Source organism: Camelus bactrianus, chromosome 12 (assembly GCF_048773025.1).
Source record: "Camelus bactrianus isolate YW-2024 breed Bactrian camel chromosome 12, ASM4877302v1, whole genome shotgun sequence".
In the NCBI taxonomy this organism is placed as follows: domain Eukaryota; kingdom Metazoa; phylum Chordata; class Mammalia; order Artiodactyla; family Camelidae; genus Camelus; species Camelus bactrianus.
The window spans coordinates 65797097-65820747 of NC_133550.1; the positions used below are offsets into that span (position 1 = coordinate 65797097).

The 23651-nt window shown below is 50.8% G+C and overlaps 1 protein-coding gene and 1 long non-coding RNA gene across 2 annotated transcripts in view; one reads left to right on the forward strand and one right to left on the reverse strand.

Moving 5' to 3' along the window:
• Nucleotides 1-982: 982 nt before the first annotated feature.
• Nucleotides 983-3964, reverse strand: LOC123618363 (uncharacterized). Its single transcript, XR_006726789.2, has 2 exons — nucleotides 3748-3964; nucleotides 983-1176 (listed from the first exon to the last, which is right to left on the reverse strand). It is a non-coding gene; the product is annotated as an uncharacterized LOC123618363 (long non-coding RNA).
• A 75-nt stretch (nucleotides 3965-4039) lies between these two features.
• SAMM50 (SAMM50 sorting and assembly machinery component) overlaps nucleotides 4040-23651 on the forward strand; it is a 30775-nt gene continuing 11163 nt past the window's right edge. The window contains exons 1-12 of the mRNA XM_010960179.3: nucleotides 4040-4209; nucleotides 8144-8254; nucleotides 9299-9400; nucleotides 10176-10263; nucleotides 13142-13248; nucleotides 13738-13868; nucleotides 14103-14190; nucleotides 16561-16689; nucleotides 17170-17241; nucleotides 18056-18142; nucleotides 20835-20905; nucleotides 23447-23514. Of these exons, the coding sequence (XP_010958481.1) occupies nucleotides 4189-4209; nucleotides 8144-8254; nucleotides 9299-9400; nucleotides 10176-10263; nucleotides 13142-13248; nucleotides 13738-13868; nucleotides 14103-14190; nucleotides 16561-16689; nucleotides 17170-17241; nucleotides 18056-18142; nucleotides 20835-20905; nucleotides 23447-23514 (1075 nt within the window). The 5' untranslated portion in view covers nucleotides 4040-4188. The remainder of the gene's footprint in view (nucleotides 4210-8143; nucleotides 8255-9298; nucleotides 9401-10175; nucleotides 10264-13141; nucleotides 13249-13737; nucleotides 13869-14102; nucleotides 14191-16560; nucleotides 16690-17169; nucleotides 17242-18055; nucleotides 18143-20834; nucleotides 20906-23446; nucleotides 23515-23651) is intronic.

A 23651-nucleotide genomic window follows, 5' to 3' on the forward strand; every position in this document is an offset into this window, starting at 1 on the left:
AGCACGCCACACTGCCATGGGCCACAGCAACAACTTCCTGGCAGGGTCTGGCGGCCTGCACCTGCCTCAGGCCCAGACCTGGTCATTCCCTCCCACACCGCCAGCACAGAGAAGCTGCCGTCCTCCTGCCTCCCCAGGCCACACCCTCCCGCACATTTCTTCCACAGTACCACCAGCAGCTCGGACCTGGTCCTTGTCACCCTGCCGCACACCCTGGGCCTCCGCCTCGTGCAAGCACCCGGTGCTCTGTCCTCTCACTGGCCCACCTTTGCTCCTCAGATGTCAGGGGCTGGGGAGACGGGTGATGGAGGCAAGCCCCACACCTCAGGGAGAGGAATAAAGAGACAGGCCACAGCCCCAGGGAAGCCACACCATGGGGTGCCTCAAACTAAGAGTCAGGGTGACCTGAGTGGGGACCCATGAAGACCCAGCACCCCTTCCTTGTGGCCTCTGAGACTTGGGGTTTCATGTTACGAAGGGAACCGTTGTAGTCACTAAACTGCATTTCTCCATCTGGGGGGCCAGATCAGCACTTCATAAACCACGTGTTCTGGAACACTGGTGTCCCCACAGATGTCACCAGGTGACTCCATCAGTTAGCACAGGCCGGCTTATGCTGTGCTTGCCAAAGACTCCCCGACCCCCAGAAGGTTTACTTCTCACTCGTACTACGTGCCCGGCAGACCTGTCCCAGCCTCGGGAGGGTTGGGGTCAGGGTGGGGAAGAATATGGTGCTCAAAGGTTTCCATCCAGAAGTGCCACCTCTCCCTTCAGCCCCTAATTGTTGACCAAAGATAGTCACACGGCTGGGGGCGTCGGAATGCAATTCTACCCTTTGCCCAAAAGAGGAACACCAGAAATTCTGGTGAACAGCACCACTGAGAGCCGCAGAAAACTTAAAAAACCAAGACCAAAAAGTCTTTACAACAGAAGAAATTCAGGAAATACTGGATTAAAGAAAGAGAAACAGGCATACATGCTGCAGGATTTCTCAGAGCCTTTAATGCTCACGTACACAGCGACTGCCAGGGATGGTGTGTTCGAGGGCAAACCTGTGACTGTGCTCCGGAGGTGTCCTCTGTCACCCTGTACACAACAGGCTCTCAAGTACTTGCATCAGGGCTCTCCTTGCATCCTGCAGGTCAACCTCATGATGTACCTTTTAGAGGAAGCTTACTCGAGAGAACAAGGAGGAAATGCTAGGTTACTCAGTTTGCGGTGTGCCAGGCCCGCGCTTTATTCATGAAGTCCATTCCATTTTGCCTCAAGAACTGCTATCCTCATTTTACAGATGAGAAAAATGAGGTTCATGGAACCAGCAGAATGGATTGTGACTGTGTCCCAATTGTGTGATTTGTGCTTAAAATTTGCTCAGTCTCTTTGGAAATCTCTGTCCAAGTTTTCACACCCAAATCAGCCTTTGAGTCTGAGCTGGAGGTCAGCGAGACCCACAAAGGGTCTCATTTTGGTAGCCAGAGGCAGGTTTCCTGGGCCCCAAGAGCTGGGCATGAGGGCACTGAGCCCAGGGCACGCGGTGTCTTGCCTGGTAACAGCTGGGCACTGTTTTGAATTTCTCTCACTCAGATACCTGGTAAGTAGCCTGTTATGTACGCCCCACCCATTTCTAATACTGCCCAAAGAGGGGAATCCAGGCTCAGAAGGCTTCTGAGCCATCATCCACTTCGCCTCCTCTCCCCAGTCCCTGGAAAATGTGGGCATTACTCAGAGGTGGCCAAGAGCCAGATGGTGGGAGGGAGGGAGCCATGTCACACTCTCCCGTGTTTGGGTCCCACCTGGATATAGGGTAAGTCACTCACTCTCTAGGCCTCAGTTTCATCCTCTAAAAAAGCCCACCTTCCTGCGATGGTTAAATAAGACCATTTATGAAAAGCTCATGGCACGTGGGTATAGGGACAGCTAGTCCTTGCAGGGGGTGCTCCCTCTGGGCCAGGCACAGCTTTACATCTATTAACTCACTGACCCCTCAGAACAAGCCTATAAGGCAGGTACCAGTACTACCCACACTTTACAAGAGGAAACTGACTCAGAGAGGTACGTGCCTTGCTAAAGGCCACACAGCTTAGTAGTGGCAGAAAAATGGCTGAACCCAGCCAGCAGGTCTATCAAGCCAGCTCTCACAAACACTAAGTAGGAGCTAACCTGATTGCGATCCCCTGGCAGGTGGAGCTCCAAAATGCGCTCAAAAGCCTGCAACACCCAGGACCCTGTTACTTCCTAGTGTGAAATATAAACCAATTTAAAAAAATCTTTTGTAGAACTGGCAGAATCCTTAGCAATCTCATCCCATTATTTTACAGTGGAGAAGAGTGACAAGAGGATGTGACCTGCCTGGGTCGACAGCTAATGTATAGCCCCTTTCGTCCTCAGCTCGCAGCCCATGCTTTCCTTCTGCCTCTTGAATCCATGCCCAGTCCCAGAAGTCTCTCCCCCGGAGGCCTGGCCCTGCACACCTTTCCCCTTTCCCGGAGGCTGTCGTGCCTGTCTTGTATCACTGCTCTGTATCCTCGTCCTGCACTGCTTGCCGATGCCCTGCCTCTGCCTCTTCCCCACTTCCCCACTGCTGTGCACTCCTTCCGCCAGTTTCTGGCCAAGTTTCTTATAAGCAGGTTAGCAGACCTCTGTCTTCAAAGACTTTAGTTACTAGTGATGAAGTAAGACATGGATACAAAGTCTTTTTTTAAATGAGGGATTCTTAAATCTAGTGGGCAAGAAACAGCACCCCCCACCCCCCGCCCTGACAACAACAGAGTCAATCTAGCAGGCAGAAGAATGCCCTGGCATACTTTTCAGAAATTCAGATCTCCAGATTCTACTTTCCAGAGGTTGACTCAGTAGGTCAGGGCTGAGACCCAGGGAAGTGCATTTTTAATAAGCGGTGTCTGTCTAACCTAGCCTACAGTAGGGGAGCAGTAATTCAGCAAATATTCACCGAGACCCTGCATCATGCCAGGCACTGTGCTAGCCTCTGGGCTCATGGAGTGAACCAGACGGACTGGACTCCACCTCCCGGGAGCGACAGTCCAACTGGGAAGACCGACAAGGGGTGCAGTGAAGGAAAGAGAGAGGTCTGGAAGGAACTAACTTCTTTCCAGGCAAGAAGGGGAATGTGGTCTTAATATTTACCCCAGAGATGCTGGAGGATTAGGGTGCTGCTACTTAAATGGAACAGGGTGTCAGTGTCTCTAGGAAGGGGTGGAAACCTGAGTCCACGTGATACTGAAAATCCTTCTCTCATTGTCTCTGATTTGTTTCTCTCAATGCATTTACCACAACGTGACTGTTATTTATCATATATTGTCTTTTAAGGGGGTAAAGCTGTTTCCACCACGGAAACGAAGCCCCGGGGCTCTTGCTCTCAGATGTGAATGGCCCCCCTGCGAAGCCCTGGGTGACACTCACTGACATTTATTGGTTGCGGCTGGAAGAATAATGGTCATTTACTCACTGCTCACTAAGTGCCCTGCCCTGTGCTAGGCATTCTGTGTCTCACGCGTGAGACTTTTAATCCATCCCTGCGAAATACATAAGACTGTCACCTTTATTCTGGCAACGAGGAGCCTGAGCCCCAGAGGTTTCAGTGACTTAAAGGGCCCGTGCGGCCAGCAGGAGAGGAGCAGGGCGCCAATTCGGATTTGGGCAGCTCCAGACGCTGAGTGAGACTACGGCCGCGGCCGGCCGTGGGAGGTCCGCGCGTCGCGGGGGCGTGGGCATACGCACCGCACTCACCCGGACGAGGTGTCGGGAGGGTTAAGGGAGAGACATGGGTGAAGCCCCGGCGCACCCACCACCTGGTCCGGTCTCTCCCAGGGGCAACTCCGGGGCCAGCTTCCAGCGGACTCTCACGCAGGCCAGCCCACCACGAGACAGCAGCTTCGCGGGCACCATTGAACGCTCGGCGCTTGAGATATCTTTGGATCACAGGCCTTCCCGGCGTCCGCATGAACATCCGGGTCACGGACTCTTAGGGGCCAATGAGCGGAGGCATCGCGAGCCAGGGGGCGGGGAGAAGGCGGGGCATCATGGCCTCCCCCAATTCTCCGCGTCCGGGGGCTTGTGGGTGTTGCACCGACGTGTAGTTCCGCCACCGAGCACCCGCCCTCTGCCCTCATCAGCCGAACCTTGGTGGGGCCCAGCCAGCTCTGGGAGGCGGCGGCCAGAGAGGGAGCCATGGGGACGGTGCACGCCCGGGTAAGAGGCCCAGCGACCCGCGAGCTGCGTGACCTCTGGGCGGGCGCCGCGGGGAGACGCTCTCGCGGCTGCGCCCATGGTGCCCTGGGGAGGGTGCGGCGGGGTCCGGAGGCGGGAGCCGAACCCAGCCGGGTCCCTAGCCTGCGGCGCCCCAGCGCGGGGCCGTCGCGGGCCGCGTGGAGAAGGCCGCAAAGATGCTGCCAGCGGGTACTGCAGACTTCCTAGTGGGAGACCGATACTCGAAGGAGGCACGTGATTTGCCCAAGGTCACTCGGGGAGTGGCCCAGAAAGGACTAGCGGACTTTCCGTGATGTCCTGGAGCAGAGTAATAAGTTCAGTCTTTAGCGGTTTCGAGCGTCTAATCTCTTTACTGGTCACCTTTTCCAGCCTCTCCCGCTCAGCCGCTACTGGAGTCTTGCTAGACTCCTAGAGCACCAAGTGTCTTCTAAAGTCTTCCAACCCACGTCATCTAGGAGCCCTCCTTTCTCCTGTTTACCGTGCAAAGACGAACTTCGCTATGCTTTAGTTCGTCCTTTTAAAGTGGAGGCAGTAATAGTACGTACTCACCGGGCTGTTGGGACGATTAGAAGACACAATGCATATAAAAGCGTTTGCTGGGATGTTTGGCGCCTGCCCAAACGGCCTAACTGCTCTCCTTGGTCGTAATCTTAACTGAGGCCCAGAGAATGAGTATTTGACCGAGGTCACACCGTTGGAACCTCAGAAGGTTCTAAAACTCAGACCTCCTGAGTCCCAGCCCTCAACACGAATTCTCTTTTACAACATGGGTTGTTTCAGTTGCCCTGTTCATAAGTCTTCAGCCGTTCCCCATTAGCTTCCAAAAAATTTTAGCACAGACTTCTCAGCCTGGTGTCCCAAATTGGAGTTAACTTCCTTTTACAGATATTTCCCTCAAATAAAACACTGTTCTTCCAACTTGCTCTTTGGGCTGTGCTGTTGCGCGCAGCTCCCTCTTTTATCACTCACCCCCACACCCATCTTTAGTGTCAAAGTATCCCCATCTTTTAGAACTCAGTTCAAGTCCCTTACTACATGAATCTCCTTATCTCCCCTCATTTCCAAGTTTTGTATGTTACCAGCTTCCTTCACATTTTTACTCTGGTGCCTTGTTTTAGCTCTATTTGCATTTTTGACTTATCCTTTTAGATTCGCAGTTTCTGGATGTTAAGGCTGCATCTTACTTGTCTAGCATCCCTTGTAGCACCTTGACAAAGTAAACATTCATTCTTTTATTCAACTAATATTTACCAGTGGTCAACTATGTGCCTGGCACTGTTGGTGCTAGTTGTACAGGGAAAAAAGTCTCACTTTTATTGAGCTCTTTTGACACTAAATTTGCTGCTCCTCTGATCAATGTATTGACAGAAAATGATTTCAGTTCTTTAATTTGACCTTTACACTCCACTAGTGAGTGTTATTTGAATTTTAGGGTCAGAGCTCACAGTAAGAAAACATTTCATATTTGCTCTCTAGTTTATATGTGAAACAAATGTTTTCTGAAACAGTATTTACCAGGAATATGTATTATGTTTTCTTATGTTTTCAGTTTGAGTCTAGTCTTTATCGCTTTAAAGATGCTGTTCATAACTCATTAGATTTATTTCCTGTCCTCTTTCTTCAGTTAGCACTGCCTTGCCCAGTGCTTGGTGCATGGTGTTTAATAAAATTTGTTGACTTACTAGTAGACTAATCAGCTTAAAGATTAGAAGCTAGATCCAAATATTTTTTAAATTCATTTCACGAACTACTTATCCAGACGATGGAATGTAAATTCTCTGAGGGTAAGGATCTTGGAAGTGCTTGTCACACAGTGGGTAGATATTGGGTGAATGAATGAATCTCTGTGCATGAAACAGTTAATTTTAGGACATCAGGCTTTAGTGCAACTGTAAAGACATCATCTCTTGAACTTAAAGTCTAAATTTCAGATTTCAGAATGCAGAAGGATCTGGCAGGTCTTTGATGAAGCGTGTTTCATGCTTTGTGATTTTAGGAACCGTAATGGAATTTTTTTTTTAGCATAACAGAATATAAACTTTATGCCAGACGAAATGTATTTGCCAAGCGTTCAGATTAAGAAGAATGACTATGGGCAAATATTCTTAACCGTAGTATATATATTTTGCATACACTATCTGGACAGCTTTAATATGCTTTTTTGCACTATGTGGACTTAAATATTGAGAAAGCGTGTACATGAAATGTTGCAGAAAAAAGTTCCTATTTTAATTTGTTTATATTTTTGAGAAATAGAATAATGATTCCATTTTTTATGTATTACACAACAAAAGTGAAATGATAATTATGTGAAATAAATCCTGTTTCTTTGCCCAGCACTGTCTTCCCCTTTTTACTTATGTAAATGTCCCACTTCAACCACTGAGGGAAGGGTACTCAGTCTGTTTTATTCACAGCTGCATTCCCTACTTTTTTAGCCTGGTGCTCAGCATACAGTAGGCACTCAGTAGATATTTAGTAAATGTAAGAACAACAAGAAAAAACACTCACTCATCTATTGCATAAATATTTGAGTACTTCTGATGTGCCCCAGCAGATAAAAATAAGAAAAAAAAAGTATGTGCAAATGTCATAAACTTGTAAGAGGTGTCCCTGTGAGGGAGGGGCTGATGCTGCCTGAAGAAGCCAGGCATGGCTCACAGAGGAGATGACATTGAAGATGTTTCTTTAAACTCCTTGCGAGGCTCGTAATGCTGGGCAGAGAGAACAAAGTGTGCACAGACACGAATGCGAGGGTCAGGGGAGTGGTGGGGGTTGAAACTGGGGTGGCAGATGTGGGCTGTGTGGTGGAGTTGCTCGCCTGCCCTGCTGAGGAACCTAGATGCACCCTCTCCCCGAGGGCACTCGGAGGACCATCAGAGTCTTTGAGGCAAAGGATGGAAAAGAGGACATGGTACTGTCAGGTCATTGCCTTTCCAGAGAACCAGCGACATTATGGAGGATGTGCTGACAAGAGGCTGTTGGATAGTCCAGGAAATAGGTGACAGTGGCCCAGAGTCCCTGTCACTCCACGTGCTGCAGAAGCCAAACACTCCTGTGCGCTTCAGAGGTGCTTATTTGTAGAGAACTGGCGGAGTGAGGAAGCAGCCTGATAGTAATGACCATAGGTTTCCCCACAGTCGCCTGTTTGCACCATCACCTGGTGCCACACTGGACTTTCTGAATCCACTTCCAGGAGTGTCTGGGAATCCCTGTGGTTATGCAATCATGTGTATAATAAATACGTAATATCAGACATGTAGTATTATATGTACTGTTCTATCATTACGTCTCCATAATTGCTGTCATGGAACCTTTATTCAGAAGATGCTTGAATGCTTTTGAGACAATGTCAGCTCAGATTGAAGAAAATGACCTCTTCCTGGCTGGCCCGTGTTATGAGCATATGCCATTCCCCTTAATGTGTGAATGAGACCTTCTGAACCTAAACAAAACTCTCAGGGTCCAGAAAAATAATTTTTAGTAGTTTGGTTTGTCAGTGTAATCCTAGAATGTATCCAATTTTGATTTTAAAAATTAGGGTACTTTCTATCACAGGAAAGGAAATTTTTTTTTTTTGTCTTCAGATGGGGCTCAAGTGTACAGAACTAGATTAGGTATAGCCCTCAGTTTATGACACGGTCATCATAGGTTTGTGCCTGACCCTTTAATTAATTTTCACCTTTGTTTTCCGTATTAACCACACACTGGGCAGCAGGGGGCTCACTGCCGGCTTGAGGCTTGTACGTCAGCAGGAGCTCATGCTGCCCATGTGCGCCCCACTCTGCTCCTGCCGCCAGCGCCAGAGGGAGCCCCGGCACTGAGCTGTCTGGAGCACCATCTGAAGACAAAAAGGAGAGATTTTGCTTTTTTCAAATGTAAGTCCATTTATCTGTGGTTCCTTCTTCCCCTTCAGAGTCTAGAGCCTCTCCCAGCCAGTGGACCTGAGTTTGGAGGATTAGGAGAAGAAGCTGAGTTTGTTGAAGTTGAACCTGAAGCCAAACAGGAAATTCTTGAGAACAAGGATGTGAGTATCCTGCGGAGGCTCTGCTTTGTTGTGGCTGGAAACACTTGCGCCGCAGGCCTCAGGCCGCAGGGAAACGGGAACCTGTGGTGGCGCCTGTATCAAAGACAGGTTTGCAGCCAGCTGCATTTTATAAGGACTGGTGGCTTAGAAAATAGTTTCTGATTTTCAGAGAAATAGTTTTTCCTCGGTGATTATTTAAGTGAGAAGTTTAAACAAATTTTTGTATTTATGTTTTAAAAAAACACCATTTCAAAGAGACTCAAATTGTGCTTAAGTTTATACTTTGTTCTCTGCTCCCAGACAAAAGACCCTGGGTCTTGAATGAAACTTTTTAAAAAACTTTGTAGCCTTTGAAATGGAATACAGTTGAAGAAATGGCAGGACATTTTCATTAATTGTTTAATTAAGACCTTCTCACCTGTGAGTCCTGCATTTCCCTGACACCACGATCCCTCCACGATGTCTCTGTAACTCACTGCCATCTGCTGGACGATGCACTTTGCCTGTTTCTACTTCCTTTAGAATATAAGCTCCACTGAGACAGGACTGTTTATGTTTTGCTCACTGCTGTGTTCTCAGTGCTTAGAACAGCACTCGGCTCACAGGTGATCAGTGCATTTCTGTTGAGTGAATTGGTTAAGCAGACACTTGTAGATGAAGATGACAGATGCGGGCTCTTGAGCCAGCATTAACCATGCCAGACGCAAACCCACCCAGGATCTCTGGCCAGATACACACGGTTACAAGTCATCCAGGGACCAGGGCTTGGGGAGCCTATGGGAAGGACGTGGAGGGGACCTCTGCACCCTCCAGGGTTTAGGGCTGACCTACAGAGACCTTGCAGGCCTCGTTCACAGGAAGTACAGACCTCACGAAGGGTAAGCTCCCGGGACCAGTTTTTTGAAAAGGCATGGAATTAAGAAGTATGGATCGTTAAACGTGAACACAAATCTCTGAAATTAATTTTAGACATTTGTCTTTAGCCTCAGTGCCTAATCTCTCCTGCCTTGTACTTAATAATCTGTGTCCCCTTGTCACATGTAGGTGGTTGTTCAACACGTTCATTTTGATGGACTTGGAAGAACTAAAGATGACATCATCATGTGTGAAATCGGAGATGTTTTTAAGGCTAAAAACCTCATTGAGGCAAGTGCCCTCTCTGCTTGGCCTTCTTTCTTGTTTCCTTCTGAAGATCCTGGGAGTGTCTGTCTGCTCACTGAGTACCCCCCCCAGCCTCTCTGCTGATGACTTTGCCCTGCTCCCCTGAAGGGAGCTGAACCCCCTCACTTCCCAGATGCCTCCCACGAGCTTAGATGTGTTTGCCTTAGATGTGTCACCCTTACCCTGGAGAAGGAGGTGTCCTCTTTTCCAGGCTGGCCCCTCCTTGTGCTTTTCCCAGCCACCCAGCATCATCCTGGGCGCTGACGGTGTTGAGCGCTGACTCCTTCCCCGGCACCCTCAGCGCTCTGGTGCACGCCCTTCGGGGCCCTGAGCGGCCCAGGGGGGCGGGCTCTTGATAGTTACCCTCTCCCGCCGTCTCCTCGGGCCCTTACGCCGCTGTCCACCAGTGTCTTTCCTGGGCTGCACCATCTTCGTCTCCTCCATGGGTTCCTTCTGCCCTTGGAACCACGTCTGCGTGCCTGGGCAGTGTCACTGGCAGCTGCCTTGTGCCCAGGTACAACTGGCTCCTCTCACTCCCCGATTTACTTGGCCTTTGTGGTTTTTTTTGGAAGATTAAAGTAACCTTTCATTAAGTCATCTTTTGACTAAAGTAACTGCTCACAGTCTGGTCTCAGTGATGCTCTCTTCTTAGGGCTCAGCCGCCTGGCACCACGTGCTAAGCCTCCAGCCGGCCTTACAGCCACCGTTTATGTTTCTGTATCTCAGAGAACTACATCCTCTGTTTTTCTCTCTCTTCCAGGTAATGAGGAAATCTCACGAAGCCCGTGAAAAACTGCTCCGTCTGGGGATATTCCGACAAGTGGATGTTTTGATTGATACGTGTCAAGGTCCGTATTGTGGTGTAGTTTGTCTTTGATTTGCCTCTCCCTCCCTCCGTCCTCCAGGGACACAGAAGCTGTTTGTGTGGCCAGACATAGAAAGCTCCTGTGGTCTCAAGAAAGAAACTGAATTTTTGTGTCAGGCCAAGGGAGGACGGGTGAGTTTGAAGATATCGTTGCCTGAGCACCCCTGGCTGGTACCAGGATTCCAGGAAGGACCCCGAAGGAGAGAGCCAGGCTTTCTTTGGCAAACCCCCCACTAAGGTGTCCGAAAGGGCCCAGGGCAGACTCCACCTACATGTGTGTTTTAAAAGGAGGTGGGCATAGGAGTCAGATTTCACTTTTTGTTTTTATTCATTTGGTCTCAATTTAGTGTTTATTCTTTCATTCCTGAGACCTGCTGTGGGGAGAGACAGCAGCAGACAAGGCATTGTCTCCTCCTGAAGGAGCTTCTGGTCAAGTGGGGCAGGGCGGGGGGACAGCACGTGGTGAGATGTCGTGCCACCGGGGGTGGGGGGCACTCAGCGTCTCTTGAGGTGGGGTGGAGGGACGGGGGATCAGAGAAGGTGTCCTGGAAGGGGCGATCCATGGCTGGGACCTGGAAGGTGGGTCTGTGTTCGTTTGGGGAGCAGGGCTGGTGGTGAGGGGAGGGATGGAAACGTTCCAGAGAGAGAGAGGGTTTAATAGGCCCAGTGGCCAGAGAGAGACAGCGTCATTGGATGGACCACAAGTGCCTTCTAGCCCCAGAGAGCAGATGTGGGGATGAGTGTGATGGAAGAAAAGGCACTAGTGATGGGGAGACCAGGTCGTGAAGGCAGGTGGGTGGTGGTGGACTTTATTCTGGATTGAGTAGACACCCACTGAAAAGTACACGTTGGAACGAATCAGTGAACAAGCGAACTCTTGAGGATTGAGTGGAGGATAACTTTGAAGAGATATAAATGAAACAGTGTATGAAAATGCTTGTAAAAATACAAAACGCTGTGTAAATGGAAGATTTTTACTATTTGAAATATTGACTCATCTGTGACTAGCAGAGACCCCAGACAACAGAGGCCTGGGCTAGAGGGAAGTCTCTTTTGGTGACAGTTGGGAAGCCACCTGGGGCTGGTGTGTTTTTCCCCCGGTGCTGGGCACTTACCGTCTCTAGAGTCCCCTGGTCGCTGTGAAGGCAGAGGACCCGTCCAGCATCCACGTTCCCCATCCCAGCCTCAGGGAGGAGGAGAGGAGGGTGAAAGGGCACACTGCTCTCTTTAAGCACCTGTCCCCGGTGCTCTACACAGCACTCCCCTCTCATCCCATCGGCCAAGACTCACGTGGCCAAGGGAGGCTGGGAAATAAAGTCTGTGAGGCCATGTACCCAGCTAAGTCTCGAGGATGCAATTACGAGTAGAACTGTGGTCCTCAGAGCGTGGTCCCGGACCAGCAGCTCAGCTCTCACCTGGGGACCTGGCAGAAACGCACATTCCGCTGAAGCGGAAGCTTTGGGGCTGGGGCCGGCAGGCTGCCACGATGAGCCGGGCTGCTGCCTGTGGTGGTGCCAGTGCCGCAGATGCCCTGGGACGGTGCCGGGGGACCGCCGGTTATCTCTGCATCCTCAGAGTGACGGCGGCAGTAACCGTCGTGCCTGTGCTGAGCTCTGCGCGTGATTCCGTTGGGTCCTCATGCAGACCTGGTCAAGTGTCATGGTTATTCTTCTGGAAGAAGTGTTTTTCAGCTAGGGAAAGAGGCTCAGAGAGGTTTAAGCAACACGCCGCTGGTCAGACAAGTGAGTGACTGAGTGGCCCTGTCCCTTCCCCGGAGTGCTCTCTTGGTGGCGAGTCTTGGGTGGCACGTAGTTAGCGCTCTCCGGTCTGTTGTAAGTGTGATGGGTCCACTTCTGCGAGCGGCCCTCCACCCTAGCTGCACGTGAGAACTACCCGAGAGCTTTCACAAGGAATGGTTCAGGACAGTGCAGGTGTTCTGTGTGACACTGTAGTGGAGAGCGCTCGACATCATCCGTGCGTCAGACGCTGCGGATGCGCAGCACCAGGAGCGGCCTCAGTGCGGTCGCCCTGGAGTTAATGATGTGCCACATTGGGGCAAACATGCCACACTAGTGCAAGGTGTTGCTGAGAGGAGGGATGTGTGTGAGGGTGTGGGGAGGGCGTACATGGAAACTGTGGGACTAGCTCTGTGCTTTCGGCTCCGTTTTTCTATAAACCTAAAACCGCTCTAAACGATAAAGCCTACTAATTAAAAAAAAGATAGTGCCAAGGCTCCACCCTGACCAACTGAGTCTGGGTACTTGGGAGCCCGTGCCTGAGCGCCTGCGAGTCTGACAGCTCCCAGGTGCGGCTCATGTCCAGCCCCCACCTTTCTGTGAGAGGCGCTCAGCCCTGTGCCCCAGGGCCCGCAGCGGGGAGGAGGCACCCCAAGGCCCCCACACTCCCAGCTTGAGGAAGGATAAAACCACTTGCTTCTGACACCTGTATCGAGTTTGTTGCTTCTCCGTCAGGGTTACTGGACCCCCTCTTGTCACATGAATTCCTCGTTTTAATGTCATTTGAATTGAGGCCCCAAATAATCTCAAGGACCACACTAGTAGGGAACACGTACCTTTAGCAAATAATACGTGTTTTAAATAATCCACTTCTGGTTACTCCTTGCAGCTGCGTCTGACTGTTTGGTATCATTGACCACAAACCAGACACGGGTTTTTGGTGTGGAAATGTGGTGTGATTTTATGTGGGCGTGTTACTGAGCTTTAAAATAGAGCGTGTTTCCCACAGGAGGTTGTAAAGTAAGACGAGGCTTCAGTTTGCATTTTGTCATTTCTAGTGGTGGGGCCGAATATGTAACTACACATTCTAGCTGTCTTTATTGTTTAATATTTTCAACTTAATAGGCGATGATGCGCTTCCAAATGGGTTAGACGTTACCTTTGAAGTGACGGAGTTAAGGAGGTTGACGGGCAGCTACAACACCATGGTCGGGAACAACGAAGGCAGCATGGTACGGTCCAGCTCCTCTCCTGCCCGACAGTGCAGCTTCCACTTGTGAGCTTGTCAAACACGACTGTGCTCCAAAAACCGGCGGTGCTTCCAGAGCTCCTTCATGCCCCTTAATCTTTGTTAGTAGGACATCCCGTAGTTCTCGGGACTCTTCCTGGAGCTGATTATAACATGCTTCGCTATAAACGTGGGTGGTTCAGGCCTGATTCGAGGCTATGAGATGTACTAGTTTCTTGTTTAGGTTCCCCTAAGCCCCAAACCCATGCAGTTGATTTCTCTGAGCTTCACAGCTGGCAGGTTTAGCCTGCTCTCCAGTCCATCAGGTGTGTGCGCTCAGTGAAGGTGCGCTTTAAAGAGTGAAGCTGCAGGTGAAAGCAGGTCCTGGTCTGTGTTCTTGTCCTGTTTCTTGAGTCCCTGAGCTAGCACAGTTCTTTCTTAGAAGTTATCGTTCCTTCCGTTTAAACCACTGCCGTTTTTCCTTTCCTCCCAGGTCCTTGGCCTCAAACTCCCTAATCTTCTAGGCCGTGCAGAAAAGGTGACTTTTCAGTTTTCCTATGGAACCAAAGAAACTTCGTACGGCCTGTCCTTCTTCAAACCGCAGCCCGGAAACTTCGAAAGAAAGTAGGCAGCCATGCAGCTCATTGAGTTCAGTGGCCTGGTTTAAAAGTTAAAGTAGATGTCTTGTTTGTGAAAAGAAACTTGGCAGAATCAGGTGACGCTTGTATAGTGTCACAGCGTGCTGTAGATTTCCTCGTGAAGATGAGCCCCAGAAGTGTGTTTAAATCTGTTGATTTAAATGTGTGCAGGTTACAATCACCGCTCCAGCTTTTCAAGCTCTGTCCCCTTGTCTCCTAGTTTCTCTGTGAACTTGTATAAAGTGACTGGGCAGTTCCCTTGGAGCTCACTCCGGGAGACAGACAGAGGGATATCCGCCGAGTACAGCGTAAGTGGCTTTGCAGTCATTCCGTGCGTGCACTTGAGCGAGAACGAAGAGCCCATTTAACTGATTCCCAAAGACAGAAGGAGGGGCCGGGCTGGGAGCGCACAGACTTGGCTGGTCGGATGCTTGGAGCTGCAGGCACGGTTGCCGGGTCACCCTCTGCTCTCCGTCCTCCTGTCAGCGGTCCCCGCTGGGCGCCTCTTCACTGGCCAAGGGCACATTGCCAGGGCCGGAGAGTGACTAACCTCCACCGTGGCAGCTCCTCTGACCCGGTCGGATTTCTTCCCTGCTCCTGACTTCCTGTAACGCCACCTGTTTGCCCTTCCTCGTCTGTGCTAAGATCGATCGCTGCAGGTAGCCATTGAAGGTTACTTTAGGTTACCGAACGCTTTCAGTGTTGGTTTACGCCTAAGTTTCCTTCTAGCAGGATGAGACGCATGGAATTACTATCACTTGACCACTTTTAGGCTTTATGGTGAACCCTGCTCTTTTTGCCTTCCTTTCTGCATTCATCCCTGCTCCCTCTCCTGTTCTAGGCTTTAGTTAATGAGGAAAGACCTTGAGACACAATGCCATATAAAAGTAAGCTCCCAAGTGTGGTCTCCAGACCGGCAGCCTTGGCCTCACCTGCAGATTCCTGACTCTGCCTGACCTGCTGAATCAGCATCTCCAGGAATGGGGGCAGGAGAGTGTTTCTGCCCGATCCTCCTCCCCTCCCAGTGATTCTGGTCTGAGAGCCCCGAGTGCCTGCCTGGGCCTGCCTCCCGCTGTGTGCTCGGCGCCCTCTGGGCCCTTGAGACACTACAGCCACTCACCCTGCGCACCCTCGCAGCCCAAAGTCACGAAAGCTCCGAGCGCTCTGAGGTAGCCCAGGAGGACACAGCTCAGGCACAGGCACGTGTGCCCACTGTCACCTCACCGTGTGCCACCCTTCCCTGTGTGCAGGGAGTAGCCCTCAGACCCTCCGCCCTGTGCAGGGGTGCGGACACCAGCACCTGGCGGACGTTCTCTTCAGCCCCGCCGTGCCGCAGCTCACAGTGGCCACCAGCAGGGTGGGCGGTTTCTCCCCAGCTCTCTCCCCCGTGTCCCTTTTACCTCTGTCTCCTAAGCCATTTTTAAAGAGCAGACGCTAGCAGAGTAGAAACACCTCGTTTGTCCACACAGCATAGAGATGAGAGACGTCAGGAGTGCTGGGATAGGCCCGGGGCGGGGGGCAAGGGGCCAGCCCTGCTGTGAGAGCAGAGGTGCTGGAGGAAGGGACTGCATCCTTCTCACCTGTGTCCTTGGTGTCTGCACAAAGTAGGGGCTGACTGTGCAAGCAAAGTGGTGCCGCCTGGTCCCTGCCTCATCCTCCTGGTGGGAATCCAGAGATGTAGAATGTGTCTGCTCTGAGAACAGGGTTTCTCTTGTTAAGAGGCGCCTTATAGGAAAGGAAGAGGTAATTTAGGTCAGCTCTGCCCCCTCCGTGGGCATCTGGGAGAATAGCTGAACCTCTGGTGGCCCTCAGGGCAGAGATGGCAGGTGCACAGGGCTGCTTTCCCACCATCTGCTTCCCCGGGGCCCAGCTCGGAGCCTTGTGGGGGCCTGACAGGTAATCGTGCTGAGATGAGTGCCCCCAGGTTCTCACCCTGAAAGCCAGCTGGGGGGTCTGGGCCGTCAGTTCTCTTGCAGGCCTGAGGGCTATAGAACATGCCCAGCGTGGGGCTCACTCAGGAGACTGTGACATGCCCTGGCTCCCTTGTAAGAGTTGCATCACGCTTGTGCTTCCTGAGACACCAGATAATGTCGTTCACTGTTCAAAAGCAACCTGGTCCTTTCTCTGAGATGGAAATCTAAGATGGGCTGGCCTGTTCTCGGGGGGAGGGTTCAGGCCAGGAGGCAGGTCCCACTTGCCCGGACCCAGAGCCACTTGCTTCAGGCCTCTGCCTGCGGAAGGAAGCTCGTCACTCGGCCGTAACCTTGTCTTACTGCCCTTTTCCGGGAGCTGATGTGGGGCATGTGGGCCACCCAGCCTGGCGGCAGACAACCAGGTGGGGCCTGTGTCGGGTGAGCTCAGAGACGGGAGAGACAGCGGGTCTGCGAGGGGTTGCGTGCCGCTTTCAGACCAGTGGCCCCGTCTCCTGGCCCCCTGCCGCGCAGCTTCCCTCTGATCCCAGCTGACCCCGCCTTTCTCCCGCCTCCCCGCCTGCCTCCCTCCGTCCCCCCCTTCCCCAATTCCCTCTTCTCTTCCTCTCTCCCGGCCATCACTGAAACAAATGTGTCTTAGGCTTCGGGTCAGTTAGAGATTTAATCACACCCCGCCCCGAGACCTGACTTGGGACGACCCCCGCCTGCATGGCCGCCAAGGCTGACGGTCTCCATGTGCCCTTGCAGCTCCCCGTGTGGAGGACCAGCCACACCGTCAAGTGGGAGGGCGTGTGGCGCGAGCTGGGCTGCCTCTCCAGGACGGCGGCGTTCGCTGTCCGCAAGGAGAGCGGGCACTCGCTGAAGTCGTCGCTCTCGGTAAGGGCTCCCGCCCCGGGAGGTGCGTAGCTCCTGCCGCATGCGGGAGACTGGTCTCCGCCGACACCGGGAGGGACTGAGAGGTGTCACGGCTTGGGCGGCCAACGCGGTGCCTCCTGGTCACTTTGTGAATTTCCAGACGCGACCTCATGTCACTTTTCCTGAGTAACATCATGGTAGCGGGAAACGATGTGATAAGAGCTGGCTTTGGCGTTCTAGCTGAAAGCTGGCTGAGCTGACTCGGGTTGGGTGTCGCGCTCCCTGAGTGAACAAACCGGGTGTCGGGGGCGGCGTCTCCCTCCTAACGGACGTGAATTGTTTCTCCCACTCTCAGTTCCCTCGCTCACAACGCAGGGTTTTCGTCAAGAGTTTGAGAGTGCTTAGCAAGCGCTAGGCTAGAGTTAGTGCCCAGGGAGCATCTGTTGTTATTATATAGTCCTGTCTGAAGTGCAAATACCTCCAAGTCCAAATTTCTTTCAGCACGCAATGGTCATCGACTCTCGGAACTCCTCCATCCTACCAAGAAGAGGCGCTTTGCTGAAAGTTAACCAGGTAGTGATCCTTCGCCCATGCCCACCGCAGGCCTGGCGGCCCTGGAGGGATGGGGCGTCACACACAGTAGTCTTGTTTTAACACTGAACGTTTTCCTTTAATTGTAAAAATCTCTCTAGAATGGCTTGCAAAGGTGTGCGTCCACTCTCCGGGTTCCCAGCCCTGGAATTGCTCCCTGTAGCTCGGGCTTTGCCTTCGCAGAGCACAGAGTGGGGATAGGGCTCTGGCCTCTGTGACGGTGTCGCTCGGTAGGCCGGGAGGAAAGTTAGGAGTTGGTGTGAGTGATTCCTTTGGTTCCCCTTGAAGAACAGCTCAAGGCAGGCACTGTAGCCCCTGTGCCTGCAGGCCCGGCAGGTGACCTCGGGGGGAGAAGCCGGCCATGGGGAGGGGGGCACTGATTGCTCTGTTGGCTGGATCCTCAGCTTCAGAGGACCAGCTCGAAATCAGATTTTCATATGAAATATGCCAAAGTGTAAAAGGTTGGCTAATTTTTTTCCCAAACACTGATTAGGCCAAACAAGCCGTGGCATCCTTTGCAAGCTCTGTAATAAAATGTTGGTCTTGCCAGTGTATTTCTCTCACATATAATAAGGAATAACTGTCTGCAGTTACTTGATGAGTTTGATGACTCTGTGTCTCTGTCAGTCCCCTGGTACCATCTAGAACAACTCGTATTTAGTTTCTCGGAGATGGAAGTAGTCTGTTGCCTTTCCCAAAATCCAAAACAGCAAAACTGAGTCCTAATTGCAGTGACATTTAGTAACCTCTGTAGTGAGTCTGTTTGCTCCATTTGACCTGAGGATTCTTCCCACAGGAGCTGGCAGGCTACACTGGAGGGGACGTGAGCTTCCTAAAAGAGGACTTTGAGCTTCAGTTGAATAAACAACTCATATTTGATTCGGTGAGTATTTAGCCAGAATACAGTCACCTGTGTTTATGCCCCTCGTTTTTGGAATCTTATTGGAAGGTCTCAGTTCTTGAATATGCCAGCACTAAACAGGAAGTCGGAACACTAATGCTTGAAACTGAAGTGCTCGATCTTTTAACCTCAGCCAGAATTGAGGATCCTCTGGGGAGAAGTGATGATTAGTCTCTTTAAGCGTCGTCTGTCAGTCGTCTGACGCAGTGCCACGGCAGAGCCCCTTCCCCATTTATCAGCTCAGGTCCGTCAAGAGAATGTGTCTGGGGGACCGAGGGGGCCACCTGCTTTACCTCCCGATGCTGCTTCCCTGGAAGCTCGGAGTCTGCATCTTACTGCGCTAGGTCTTCAGGGCTCTGGGTACTTCCAGGAATGTCTTCGTTTAATCTTTTTAACCCAGTTTGGTTTAGTTCCTTCTAATTCCCTCAGGACATGAGGAAGAGGTGGCTGGGTTCTGACTGGGGCAGTGGGGCCCCGGCCTGGGAGACATGGTGCTTCTTCTCCAGTCTTCCCAGCACCGCTCTCCACACCCCTGCTGCTGCCTGTGCCCTTAGCTACCTTAAAGTAGGGGGTGCCGGGGGAGGGTACAGCGCAGTCACGGAGCGCGTGCTTAGCGTGCATGAGGTCCTGGGTTCAATCCCCAGTGCCTCCATTAAAATAAGTAAACAAACCCGCCGTCCCCCATTAAATCAACCAACCAACCAATCAATCAATCAATCAATCTGCTCTTAAAAAAACAAAACAAACTCTGGGGAGGAGTGAGTTTTAATGAAATGGTACACACGTATAATTTAAAAGTCCCCTGTCACTGCTTCCAGTCAGTCCTGGACTTGGTGCACTGTGAGTTCGGTTCCTGCCTTTCCCCTCCGCTGCTCTTCCGGAGGCTGCCAGGGGCCTCTCTCTGGTCCCCTTCTGTGCCTCCTGCACTGCACTGACCCCCTCGTCATTCGACTCCGTTATTACTGCCTTCTCCTTCCACACTTGTTTCTCCTTCTCAGCCTTCTTTTCCTCCCACCCCTCCATCCTTCCCTCCTTGCAGGTGTACAAGCTGCCAGGCACTGGGCACTAAGAATGCCTCAGTAAATAAAACACAGTTCCTGCTCTTACGTTCTGGTGAAGGGTGACCCGCAAGCAATAGATCTATATGTAGCTTAGCAGGTGGTGATAAGTGATGTGATGAACAGCACAGCAGAGTAAAGGGCTAGAGAGGGACCAGAAGGGGTGCATCTTAGCTGAGACAGTCAGGGGAGGCATCTCTGAGGCCCCTAGCACTTAGAGCGATTGGAAGTGAGCCCCGTCTGCCTGCCCACGATGGCGTCTCCTGCCATGCGGAGCTGCTCAGGTTCAGCTTGGGAAGCGGAGGGCTGGAGTTGACCTGGCCTCGGGTGTTGCCAGGTGAGGTGGACACAAGTCAGTGAGTTTTAGTGGTGGGCCTGGGTAAGGAGGGAGCACGGGCAGGAGGGAATGAGGGGGCCGTTTGTAGGTCCTGCTGGTGTCAAAGATTTGGGGGGCTGGTGCGAGAGGGAGCCGGTGGGAAGACGTAGGTGGGGGGTTGACTGGGAGCCTTGGGCGCTTGTGGTCCTGAGGTCCCTGGGGACATGAGGCACAGTGGGGTTGTCTCAGGTGGGTAGTCAGCTCTGTTATTGCCCCCTTGTTAGGTCTGCGCCCTGGGTTGTGACTGGCAGGCAGGCGGAGGGGGATGGAGGACGGGTGCCGGGGTAACCGGGGGCTCTCAGTCGGGAGGGGAGCTGCCCCCAGAGCGCCCGGGGCCTTTGATCTGTAGCATCTGTCATGTGGTTGAACAAGGACTTGGATTTCTCAGAATAGTGTCCATTGGGCCTGCTCTGCCCACTCTGTCCCAGTTTTCGTCTGTTGTCCTTCCTACTGAAGCTTCTAAAAAAGAGGTATCTGAGTAGCTTCGAAGGGCATGGGAATTTGCAAGTCCGAGAGACGGCAGGAAGGGGAAGAGTGTGGGGGGTGCTCAGGAGACGTGGGGCAGGGGACGTGACGAGGGCCCGGGGTGAGGCCCCAGGGAGCCTCTTCGTGCTGTAAGGCATCACGGGGTCGGGCTTGTGTGTGGATTACGTGGGCGTGGAGGTTGGATCCCTGACCGAGGGTTAGGTCACTGCCCCTGACCTGTGAGAGACAGGGCTCTGTCCCTCAGGACTGGGTGGGCAGTTTGTCTCTTCGCACTTCTTAATGGCAGGAACAGTGTACCCTGAGCCTGCCTTTCCTGCGACGCCTGGGTCCTCAGCCCCCTTGTGCTTTGCGGCTCAGCCAAAGAGACCTGGGCAGCTGCAGAATCACTTGTCCGGGACCACGGCTGGTCCCGCTGGGCCTGGGGGAGACGAGGTTGCTGCCCTGCGTGGGGGCAGGAGCCAGGCCCTGCTTAGGGTTTGGGCTTGTTTTTCACTTGTGTTCAGTATGTCTTTATTTGACATTTGAAGTTGCAAGTTATAAAAAGTATCCACAAAACTCCTTGACCTGTAGCTCTTCTAGTGCACGAGCCAGGTGTCCCCTCCTGCAGCCCGCGTGCCCCCGCCCAGGGCTCGGCGCGCCCCAGGGGCTGGGCCCGGGGCCAGCGACCAGGTCTCAGTGCGGCTTCTGTCTGCCGACGCTCATTGGAATGGAAGCAACGCTGGAGTAAAACGATTGTTTGTTTATATTTCCATAGGTTTTCTCAGCGTCTCTCTGGGGTGGAATGTTGGTACCCATGGGTGATAAGCCATCAAGTATTGCCGATAGGTAAGTAACAGGGGAGGACTGGGTAGTTTGCGGACGGTTTCCTTTGGGTCTTTCTGGTTGGTTTCCTTTCAAGATATTTTAGAGAAGTTTAACTATTGAGGAAAGCAGATATTTCAAATTTTAATGTAGTTTTTGTGTTTAAGCTCATTTCAGAATACCCAGTATATCTCATAGTTAATATTTTTTTGCCTTTTGGGGGAGAGGTAGAGTTAACTCACTTTATTATATTAACAGTTTTCTATTCTCTTCTGAGTATGAAAGAATACAGTTCATAGATGTTGTAGAAATATAAAAATAGAGAAACATTTTAGAAAGTAGAACAGTCCTGCTCAGTGATAAGCAGAGTTAGCATTTGGGACTACAGTGACTCCTGAACGACCCTGGGGGGTTCATCCGAGTATAATTTACAGTCGGCCCTCTGCACCCACGGTTCCTTCACATCCGCAGATTAAGCCAAGCACCGACCGTGCAGCACTGTAGTATTTGCTGTTGCAAAATACCCGTGTACGGGAGGACCTGTGCAGGTCAGACCTGCCTTGCTCACGGGTCAACTGTTTCCTCTTACTCGGTTTCCTTGTGCAGGTGTATGTGTGTGTGTGCACATAAGTTTATGCACACATCTATATGGTTGATACACTGTGTTTTGCATACAGTTTTGTGTCCTCTGCTTTCTAAAAATTATAGAGTAAATCATTCATCAAATCATGGGAAATTTTTCATAAGCAGCGTTTTAATGCTTCATTATTTGCATATAAGTAACCCTGTGAAGAACATAAACTTGTGAATAATTTTTGTTCATTTTATTTTCTGAGGAGCGACTCCTCAGTGTGGAATCACTATCTCAAAAGAATAAGAGCATTTTGAAGGCTCGTAAAGAGCAGTGCTGGAGCCTGCCTGTCAGGAAGCTCCTGGCGGCTTCGGCTCCCGCCGGCAGTGTGTGAAGTTGTACCTGTTGCTTATTATCGGTTGCTCTTAATAGAAATACTGACGGTTACCTTGGAGCCGAGGAACTCTTTCATCTTGCATTAGTTAAAGTGTTGTTTTACCCTTTTCAGATGGCAGTTTGGAAGTAGAAAAAATTTTTTTAACTCCAAATTCTGGAGCCTAACATTTTCACCTCCGTGAATCTAATGTACAGAAATACATTCCTGAGAGAACAAGGATTTATAGAAAAGGATGTCCATCAGTAGCATTATTGGTAGTCGCAGAAATTCTAAAACTGCCTCTAGGAAAATGATTAAATTCAAACACAGCTGTTCTAAAGAGACTGTGTAATTGTTTAAAAGGACGAGATGATGTCCGTAAGTGGAAGTGTACATGGAAGTGTGTTCAGTTGCCTGCTGTCTGGTCAGGGGAATGTGTGTGTGTGTGTGTGTTTGCAGCCACCACACCGAGGGTCTGGAAAGTCAGCCACCAAACCAGTGACAGCGGTCAGCCCTTGGGGGCGGGGACACAGTGGGCAGATGAAGGGCGAGGAAGAACTTTTTCACTTTTTGTGCTTCCTGGATCATTTTAATTCTTCCAAAAAAATGTATGGAATTTATCATTAAAAAAAAAAAGTAAATGGACCTTGCTCTTTGTTTTTGTAATGAATGTTAATAGGGTATTCAGAAAGGCTTTGCTTAGAAATCCCAAATAGTAAAAACACATTTATAGACTTTTAAACTCAAGTTCCAATGAATAAATTCACAAAGGCTTTTATCCAGGGGGACAATCAGAGGAACAGTGCACTGTTCCCTTTGTGCTGCTCCAGACCCAGGGACGTTGGTGGGGCCGCGGGGCCAGTGCTGCTGTCGCCCCCATGGCAGACGTGGTGGGAAGATCGGGCACAGCTTCTCTGGTCATTTTAATTCATTGTTTAGTAATTACCAGGGTCTACAGCTGGGTTCTAATGAAAGCTGTTAGATTTTATAGAAAGTGGACGGGATTTCTAGTAATTTTTTAATTCATGCTTTTCATTTTACTCAGATATAGTTTAAAAGAGTATGATAACCCAGTTCATTAAGAAACACAAGGGAGTTCATTAAAAATTTTTTAGTATATACTTTTCTCCTAATTAAAAATCACTATAGAAAATACTAAAAAAAATGTAAAATTACAGTACTTCTGTTTTGGTCTCTTTCTTTCTAGTATTTTCCTCTATTTGTAAAGTTCGGATCATACTGTTACATAATTTGTGTCCCTCTTCTTTTTAAACTTAAGTAACTTAAGTTTTACCTTAATTATTGTGAGCACGTAGGAGGCTGTTTTGAAAAGGAGCAGCTTAGTGAACTCTTACAAACAGGGACGATTCCTTTACAGCAGACCGTCCCCTTGAGGGTCTTTATCTGAGCCTTGAAGTTTGAAGTGTTTCTTTAGATGTTTAGATTTGGGTTAGGTTAGAAGTTTGGATTTTTATGAAACTCAGCACACTCCCGGGCATCTTCCAAATTCATGAATGATTCAGCACGGGGAAAGTTGCGGACGAGGCAGGACGCACGTGTGCCTCCTGATGTCGATTGTCCCTGCCGGCTGTCCTCTGACATCCACCTCCTCTTGCAGATTCTACCTCGGGGGACCCACGAGCGTGCGGGGCTTCAGCATGCACAGCGTCGGGCCGCAGAGCGAAGGTCTGTTGTCCCCACGATATGTACGCCAAACTGGAAAAACTGAGCTGACGGTGGCATCTCATTTTTGAAAGCATATGTGTGTTTAAACTGCCACAACAGTAGATGTTCACATGTACCAGTGGAACTGGCACCCGACA